The sequence below is a fragment of the Dromiciops gliroides genome, chromosome 1, assembly GCF_019393635.1.
Source record: "Dromiciops gliroides isolate mDroGli1 chromosome 1, mDroGli1.pri, whole genome shotgun sequence".
NCBI lineage: Eukaryota > Metazoa > Chordata > Mammalia > Microbiotheria > Microbiotheriidae > Dromiciops > Dromiciops gliroides.
The window spans coordinates 441,752,722-441,762,819 of NC_057861.1; the positions used below are offsets into that span (position 1 = coordinate 441,752,722).

The 10,098-nt window shown below is 39.3% G+C and overlaps 1 protein-coding gene across 1 annotated transcript; it reads left to right on the forward strand.

Annotated features, from left to right (window-relative positions):
* The first annotated feature begins 7,056 nt into the window (after window positions 1-7,056).
* On the forward strand, window positions 7,057-7,733 carry LOC122736419 (cofilin-1-like). Its single transcript, XM_043978622.1, has one exon. The coding sequence runs from the start codon at window positions 7,057-7,059 to the stop codon at window positions 7,555-7,557; it is 501 nt and encodes a 166-aa protein (XP_043834557.1). The 3' UTR covers window positions 7,558-7,733.
* Window positions 7,734-10,098: the final 2,365 nt, after the last annotated feature.

The window sequence follows — 10,098 nt, forward strand, 5'->3', positions numbered from 1 at the left end:
CCAAGGTCCTTTCAGAGTAACCTTCTGAATAAAGGTTGGCATAAGTTGAGATGATGATGCATCTAGCTCTCTGGAAGCTAGTTTGGTGTGACCAATGCAATTGAACAAAGGGTTTGCACCCAAGGTGTTGGAGGAAAATGCTTGTCTTTAAGTTCTTAAGTCTTTGAAATTAATATTCCTTTGTAAAAGCTAATTGAGGTTAGCTGGTTAAATGGAACTAGAATGTTAGTCACTGGAACCTCACAGTTGGGGTAACAGAGCCATTGGGGTTTGAGCCAATGGCATTAAGGAAGAATAACACCTCAACCCCTTAGGGTACCTTAAAACTCTGAAGGGGAGATATGGCTTGCCTGGATCTGGGAGATGGAGCCAAAGCATACTTGCTACATCTGCATTTAAAAATATTATTCTGAGAAGGATTCCTTAGGCTTTACCAGACTGCCAAAGGGGTCCATGATACAAAAAAATGAAGAACTTCAGAGACTGATAAAATTTTTCATGTAAATCCCATGGGCTCCAGAATAAAAATATGATATAAATGTATTATGACTATTATATTAATTATATTATTATACTATATTATATATTATAATTGTATGCATGTGTATATGTGTATACATGTATACACTCATACATATCTATGTATATAACATCATAATCATGTACATTTGCATGTGTGTACATGTATATATGCAACTATCTAGGCTGATGGTTTAAAGGGATAATGCAACCTAGTTAAAATTTTTAAGGATTGGGGAGAGAAGTTAGTTTAATGTATTAAGGGAAGGAATAGGTAGATAGGGAGAGGTTGAAGATTAGAGGACTGGGGGATGATTTAGGGGCCAAAATTCTAGAGAAGAAAGGAAGGTATGTGATCAAGTATAAATGTTGATAGGGTGGCCTGAGGTATCAGAGGGACTGCTTGATTTTCAGAGATGAGAGGAGAGAATGGAAGATAATGTCAAGAGGTTTCAATTTTGATTTTCTTTTTTAGGAGACAATCAAGGTTAAGTGACTTGCCCAAGGTCACACAGCTAGTAAATGTCTGGGATCAGATTTGAACTCAAGTCCTCCTGCCTTATTTTATTTTATTGTACTTTTTTGTTATGAGAAGAATTTTGATTAAAGCAGGTGGTATGGGGAAGAGTGAAGGAATAGTGATGTGATGAAAGCATAAGACAAACTTTTAAAAGCATCAATGAACAATTTAAAAGATACAGAGAAAAGAGAAGACAGTTCAAAAGGGTTAAATTTGATATGTACTTAACAAAACAGATTGTATGTAACGGAGACTCATTATTTAATATGCAATTCTCATTTTCTACTCCTCCTTGTATATGGAAACATTCATTTTTGTCAAGTTAATTAAAAACTTTTTTTAAAAAGACCTGAAGATTATGATATCAATTCCATGCAAAATTAATGTTGCTTTGACAAATCCAACAGAAAGATAAAAACATATCATGCTTGAATAAAGTATTAGAAAAAAATGGATTTGGTAAACATAAGGAAAAAATCTCAAAGGTGATGTTAAAGTATATATATGTATATACACATACAATCATAAATACTCTAACATATAATAGAGTATATGTACCTTTATATACATACATGCATACATATATGTATATACTAACTCTCTAACACACATACATATAAATACTCACACTGAAAATGTAACAATTGGGTCTCACAAGCTGGTGTGTGTGTACATATACACATAAATACTCACACATGCATGTATATATGCATATACATGTATATGTATACACATATATACATAAAAATAATACATGTATGTGTGTATATCTATACACAAATATAAACTTCCTTTTAAAAGTAAATGTGGTATAAATTCACACATATTTCTACCCATATAGAAATTTATAGATTATGAATTTATATCCTAGTCACTTAAAAAGATTGTGTATATATGCATATAATACATACCTATATAAACATATTGTCTATGTAGACATAGAGAGGAGAGATAAGTGAGAGCAAGGGAAAAGGGCATACAGGATGTCATTAGAAAGATGTATAAGCAGAAAAGTTGATCCATTCACATAGCAAGAGATAGCCAGGAGGTGCCATTGTATCCACAAAATGCTAAGAGAGTTAGAGGAAGCTCCCCCGCCCCCTACTCTGAGTGGTTGCCCTTGAGGAGGGTCTATGAAAGGACGAGAGGACATGGACAAGTGTTGCACAATATGGGTAGGAATCAATTGGAGATGGCAGTACCCACATCAGTTGGAATCAAAAAGCTTTGGATAAGTATTGTGGTATCGCAATATTCACCAGCTGGCCCAGCAAATGAGTTCCCAGTGCTGTTTGAAACCAGCCCTTGAAAAGAAGATGTAAGGACTTCCCAGGCTGTGATCTTGGGCAGAAGTCCATATACTGGTAGTGCTCTATGGGGTGTCAAGCTAAGTGTGTCCTTGGCTACGGGGCCAGAAAAGATTGTAAGAGGAGCTGGACCTTTACAATGGATCATGTGTTTCTTGTCAGTAGGGAAATCTGTTCTGACCATTTCACATTACTGTCTGTGCTTCCAGGGGTTGAGGTCTATATTACAAATGACAGATTAGTGTGAGAACAGAGGAAAATGCCTACTTAGACTCAGTATCCATAATGAGTTGCTTTAAGCCCGCTGAGGAAAATCTGCAGAGTTGAGGAATTTGTAGACAGAGAAAAATGAATGTCTCCAAGGCCTTTTCTTGCACATTGTGGCTAGTGAGGTTGAGGTTTGTCTGGCTATCAGAGACTCATTGCATGAATAACTTGGCAAATAGTAAATGAAGTGAATGTGATAGGGTAAATCTAAATTGGCTAAGAAATATTTGGGAATGGCTTCCACTTTTTTTTAGAAGACACAAACCCTTTCCTAACCTGTGGAAGAACTCTGCTTAGCCCCGCAGGGCAGAAATGAGGGACAAAGGCTAGAAAGTTGAAGAGAGGCAAATTTCTGTCTAAAATAAAGAAAAAAAACCTTTCTAAAAATTAGAGCTTTCCCTAAGTGGAATGAACTAGTTCTGAGGGTAGTGAGTTCCCACATCAATGATAACCTTCAAGCAGAGGCTGAGTGACAACTTGCTGGGGATATTATTTTGTAAGGGTCCTTAACTTAGGGTCCGTGAACTTATTAAAAATTGTTTTATAATTGTGTTTCAATGTAATTCATTTTTTTCTGATCCTATGTATTTCATTTTATGTACTGAAAAACCTGATTCTGAGATATCCATGGGCTTCACCAGACTGACTACTGAATAGATTCATGACACAAAATAAGATTGAGAATATTTGTTTTAGAAGGAATTCCTGCTGAGGTATAGATTGTACTGGATGACCTCAGAGGTCCTCTAGACAAGGGTGTTTGTTTGCAAAAGCAGTACAGGGGGTCTAGAGCAGCCCTTGTGTGATATAGTCTTATATAGGATGTGAATGTCTGTGGTGATGTCGTGTTCTGCCTCCTGTAGTCCAGGGTCCCTAGGGGATGTATAACACTGCTTCAGTCTCGTGGAAGTTGTGTTGTTTGTTTGTGTTAGACCATATGCCCATATTTTTACAAAATGGCTGTTTTTCAGCCATATTTCTAGCCTCTTAACAGGTTCTAAAATTAATTTGGTGGCCCCCTAAAGTGCTTGAATTATTAAGACTAATGATTTTATTTCAGCCGTTATTCTTCTAAGGTGAATGTGTGTGTGTGTGTGTGTGTGTGTGTGTGTGTTTGTGTGGTGTGTGTAGGGGGTTAGTGTTGGAAATAAAGAACTAATTATTTTGGTGTGGTTAGCAGCTGCCACTTAAGAAATAAGAAAATAATTGGGTTTCTGGAAATCTCTTAAGTCATGTGTCCAATTTAGCCAGGTTAAATAGCCAGGAGAGACCAATGTAGTTTGGTAAGAATGGAAAGAGTACAGCAATGTATACATTAGTAGTTAAGTGAAGGACTCTTAAAAAAATCCATTCAGTCTAAGAGAATTAAGAGACTTATAAAATGAGGGAAAATGTGTTTATTGTTTTTCAGAGGTTTTCAGACCTTCATTCTATAACTGTATATTTAAGATTACATTTGAATTTAATCAGCTTGGCATTCCACCAAATGTTCTATACATACTTGCCAAATAATTTTGTTGTTGTTGATATTATTGTTGTTATAAATATTAAGAACAGCTGACATTATACAGTATTTTAAGGTTGGCAAGGCACTCTCCAGTGATTGTTTCATTTGAGCTTAACAAGAACCCTATGAGGCACTTTACTGGATGTGTGATCTCATCAATGTGGGCACTCTCTCCAGCAATGCAGGCTCATAGGCTTATAGATTTCAAATTAGAAGGGACCTTAAAGGTCATCAAGCCCTGCTTCTTCATTGTACAGATGGGGAAACTGAGGACCAAAGATGTGATTTGAGTAGTAATTAATAGAGACAAGTTTGGAACCCAGATTCCCAAACTCCAAATCCAACATCTCTTCCACCGAGTCATGCTGTTATCTAAATAACTGAATAAAAATCTGGTGGCTGAGGTACATTCAGATGACTAATTTTCTGGCAAAATCAATAAATGGCTTGTTAGTGAGCACTTGGAAATGTAAGCAGTGATAACTATAAGAATATATTGTGCCAACTAACGTCATTTATTGTTTTGAGTTTTTAGGTCAAGTGACTTCTGTAGAAAACAGGATAACTAGATTTCAGTAAGGTTTTAAAATTTTTTTCCCATGGTATATTTATGGACAAGAAAGAAAAATGTAGCCTGGTGATCTCAGTTAGTTTTATTTGGAACTGACCTACTGGACACTACTAACAATGAATAATATAGGTTTCTAAGGAATGCTCCTTGTTTTTATTCTGTTCAACATTTTAACTGATGATTTGGGCAAAGGCATAGATTTCATGATTTGATGACATGATAGCATGAAGCTAGAGTGCATGCTAGAATCAGGATCCAAAATAATTACTTCAAATGAAATAACTTTTTCCTTAGAACTTAAAGAAGCAGCTAATTTGTGCAGTGGATAAAGTGTTGGAATGGAGGCAGGAAGACCGGAATTCAAACCCTACCTCAGGCACTCATTGATCTGTGGCACTGGGAAAGTTACTCAACCTCTCTCACGATCAGTTTCCTCATCTGTAAAATGGGTATTTTTCTGGTTTTGTTTGTTTTTTGCGGGTCAATGAGGGTTAAGTGACTTGCCCAGGGTCACACAGCTAGTAAGTGTCAAATGTCTGAGGCAGAATTTGAACTCAGGTCCTCCTGAATCCAGGGCCAGTGCCTTATTCACTGCGCCACCTAGCTGCCCCCTACAATGGGTATTTTACAGTAGCACCTACCACCCAGGGTTGTTGTGAGGATCAAATGAAATAACATATATAAACTGCTTTGCAAACAAAGTACTATGTTAACACCATCTATTATTATTCCATAGGCCATATATCACTCAAATCCTGCAAAGGTAGATAATATGAAAATATATTTGGGTTCTCAGAAACAATAGTTTCTGGGAGGAAAATAATCTATTTGCTACAAGAAATCTGATTTATCCCAAAGCTACTGAAAATTAATTTCAGAGAGTTCTGGACATAAAGGATCCATATACATGTTGTGCTTGAAAACATAGCTAGGAAGATGAGTTCTGGAAACAGCTTTGCTTTCAATGGGCTGAACTCATTTAATTTTTGTAGCTTTTCCACAAAATATTGCCTAGACATTGGCTCTTTCAAAGCCCTTTGTCTTCAAGTTTGCATGGGGCTTAGAGGAGTTTACTTGCTGGGTTGGGATTTAGTTGTGGGCTGTTGTGATGCTAATGGAATGTTCACTTTCTGCCAATGGCATCCTTTGCATTATTTGGCAAAGTTCCGCAAGGCTCCCTGAAGGAAGCCAGAGTTTGCCAGAGTTCCACGTTGTCATCTCAGAGGACAATGTGTTCAAACTGCACAATGGGAAAATCCATATCCTAGCACATTAAACCAGGGGTATTTGGCTGTTTACTGGAAGCTTATTACTTTCTAACTTCCAAGAATACAAGTGAAAATCTCGCTTAGGTAATCTCGAATTATTATAATAAGGTGTATGATTGCAAAGTTACTCACTGGCTTTCTCTTCTTACTTTAGCTGGGGTCTGTAAAATAATTTCTTGGTTTTATAAATTGCTTTTCTGCCTCTAAATGATTTTTTGAAACTGTAAATCAGTTTCAGACACAGTTGATGTTCCCCAAAGTGAGGTGGAATAGTCTAGTGTCTACACAGCTGGTGTAGAGGAAGAAAAAAGAGAATACTTCTTTTTAAATGAGAAAAATCTCCTCCAAGATCTTTGTTCTATCATCACAATAATAAAGATCTGGACTATCAAACCAGGCAAATTTTAGGATCCCAAAGTCATTGAGCAAGAGAGTTGGTACATGGTACTATGAGAAGAGCTGGGATCCCATAAAAGTACTTAGGGCAGATCTGGCTGCCTCAGCTATAATGGTCCAGAGAAGGAGGAAAGAAAACAGAACCTGAAAGAGGCCCATTTTCTTGCTGTATTGTCCAAGGCTTCAATTGCTATTGTGTATCATGGTGTACTTCTTCCAAGCTAAGTATAGCAGGAGTGGGAAAGTAAAAAGTATTCTATTTCTTGTCCAGACCAAAAAAAAAAAAAACCAAAAAACTGCTTGAGTTTCCTGGAAAGAATGGGAATGTGAAGCGAATGATGCTAACTAACTACTTACTTCTTTTACATGGGCCAGTGAGGATTGGCAATATATGCATACCTTGGAGATATTTGTAGGTGTGGTTCTAGGCTACCACGATAAAGTGAATATTGCAATAAAGTTATTCACATGAATATTTTGGCTTCCTAGTGCCTGTAAAAGTTATGTTTACACTATCTTGTAGTCTATTAAGTATGCAATAATATTATGTCTAAAAAAATCTACATACTTTAATTAAAAATACTTTATTACGGTTCAGTCGGCTCCAGGCAGCGGTGGCAAAGGAGCGACTCCTTCCTCTCCTGTGGCCCTCTTTCCTCCCTCACCCTCCCTCCCTCACTCTCTCGCTCCTTTCCGGAACCATGGCCTCTGGGGTGGCTGTCTCAGATGGGGTGATTAAGGTGTTCAACGACGTGAAGGTTCACAAGTCCTCGACACCTGAGGAGGTGAAGAAGCGCAAGAAGGCCGTGCTGTTCTGCCTGAGCGAGGATAAGAAGAACATCGTGCTGGAGGAGGGCAAGGAGATCCTGGTGGGTGACGTGGGGCAGACTGTAGATGACCCCTATACTACCTTTGTCAATATGCTGCCAGACAAGGACTGCTGCTACGCCGTCTACTATGCCACCTACAAGACCAAGGAGATCAAGAAGGAGGACCTGGTGTTCATCTTCTGGGCCCCCGAGTGTGCCCCTCTCAAGAGCAAAATAATCTATGTGAGCCCCAAGGACGCCATCAAGAAGAAACTGACAGGAATCAAACATGAATTACAAGCCAACTGTTACGAGGAAGTGAAGGACCGCTGTACCCTGGCTGAGAAACTGGGGGGCAATGCCGTGATTTACCTGGAGGGGAAGCCCTTGTGAGTCTCCCACCTCCAGCTCCCCTGCTGGGGCCACCCAAGCCCAGTTGGGGAGCAGGCTGCCCCCTTCCTGCCAGGCCTGAGGGGCTGGGGGGATCCTAGCAGGAGCAGGGCGATCCCTTCACCCATTTGCCAAACCACCCCCAACCCCTGACCTCCCTCACTTCAACCCAATGGCTCTGGCCTTCCCCAACCGCCTTTGATATTCTCATTCCTCCTGAGTTGTATCAGACCAAGCCCCAACGGGGATACCCAGATTTGGCAGAGGCCAGTATTTCCCAGTATTTTTTTTTAACTGACACGCCACTTTTCTCCTTTCTCCGGTGCTGCCAACTTCTAACTGCGATAGTGGCTTTGTACTTGTTGTTTAGTTTTGTGTATAAATGGAATGTTGTGGAGACCCCACCCCCACACAACCGGCTCCCCTTCCCCCTCCCCCCTCCCCCCTCCAGTTACTCATGTGGCCAGTATAAAGGAGTTACAGCGCCAGTAAAAGGAAAGTTCAATTAAAAAAAAAAGGCAAATAAAAATAGGTGAGCTGCTAAAAAAATACTTTATTACTCAAAAATGCTGACTATTGTAACGATTGGAATGACGCCACCTGCTGGATACTTACTGTAGAAGAGTTCTGCCCATGAAGCGAAGGTCTTTGAGGGCAAGACCAGGAGTCTTTTCTTTGGCGGGGAGGAAGTGACGCAGACTAGTGGGAGGAGGAAGGAAGAGACTGGCGCTCAGTCTGGCTCTCTTTCCTCTGGACTCTGGCGGAGAAGGGAGCTAGAAATGTGCTCTCCCTTTAATAGATAGGAATCTAGGCCTTTCTCTCTCTCTTTACCAAATTCTTATTCTCCTTAATAAATGCTTAAAAATCTAACTCTTGCTAAAGCTTATAATTTATTGGCGACCACTCATTAGATATTTTAGACAGTTTAGCTAGAATTTTAACCCTTAACACTATCTTCTGAGCCTTCAATGAATCATAATCTTTTTGCTGGTGGAGGGTCTTACCTGGATGTTGATGGCTGCTGACTGATCAGGGTGGTGGTTGCTGAAGGTGGGGGTGGCTATGGCACTTTCTTAAAATGAGACAAAAATGAAGTTTGCTTCATTGATTGACTCTTCCTTTCCCTTGAACACTTAGAGGCCAGTGTAGGGTTATTAATTGCCCTAATTTAACTATTTTCATGATAAGAAACTGGAGTAGGAGAGAGATAGGAAATAGCCTGTTGGTAGAACAGTCAGAACACATACTATGTTTATCAATTAAGTTCACTGTCTTATATGGGCATGCTTCATGGCACCTCAAAACAATTGCAATAGGAACATCAAAGACAACTGATCACAGACCATCATAACACAAATAAAAATAATGAAAAAGTTTGAAATATTGTGAAAAGTACCAAAATGTGACACAGAAACAAAATATGAACAGTTAGAAAAATGATGCCTATGAACTTGTATAATGCAGGGTTGCCACAAACCTTCAACTGGTAAAAAACCCCACAGAATCTGTGAAGCACAATAAAGTAAAGTGCAATAAAATAAGGTATGTCTGTAATACCTAAATATCAAGGTTCAGATTAATGCTAATAATGATTCCCCTGAAGTGGTCCTATTAGGATTTGTATTATTCAGAATTGTCATTATATAAAATATGATAATAGTTCCAGTCCAGTAGAAATATGTAATGCAAATTCAAACAATGTGATAACCTGAAAGGATTCATTATTTGCACTCATTGGGACTAGTTTTATATTCATGATGATGTTCTTCTACATAGCTGTTTATACTAGTAAGGCTATCATATGTTCAGGACTTGGAGATATTTGGGCTCCATTTGGGTGTCGGGATATCCAAAGAAGACTAGTCCCTCTGGTGTGAGGGGTACTGAGCCCTTTCCAGAGCTGCTTTCCATCTTCGATGTCCTGCTTATTCACCCAACTCTCACCTATGGCTCCAAGAAGCTGTAGCATGCACAGTGGCCATGCTCTGGTAAACCATTTTGGCAGATGTGCTAATCCAGGTTGAGGGTAACTCAGGGGTTTCAAACCTGAGTTTGAGTGAGTTGGGGGTATGTGTGTCTATACCAAGCATGTAAAGATATACCCCAACAGAATGGGTGGAGGAGAACAACTTGTTCCAATGTCCCTGAAGGAGGCTGAAGCAGGTTCTGTGGAGCACTTAAGGCTTGGTTAGATGTTGAAGATGCCAATGCTATCCATTACATTTCAAGTTGTCTTGACTTTTGTCTTTCCACTGAACTTTGGTGCCTCTGGAAGACAATGTAAGGTCTATGACTTTACACCACTCTGCCTTATTTAGATCTAATTTTTGCACAAATCAAAAGACACGATCCATACCATTTTTACCTAGCTAAAGTCCTGTGGCAACAGGCAACTGATGAAGCAAAGGTGTGGATACCCTGGGAGTCACAACCCTGCACACAGGTGGCCCAAGTCATAGAGTCATCTTCTCATTGGACTGAAGCAGCAGGATTTGACAGCCTACTGGGTGACTGAGCAGCCTTTTTAAAGCCCTGTAATGCTCA

Bases quoted from the DNA above. Each gene is read 5' to 3' on its own strand.
- LOC122736419 (XM_043978622.1), top strand. From the start codon at position 7,057: ATGGCCTCTGGGGTGGCTGTCTCAGATGGGGTGATTAAGGTGTTCAAC.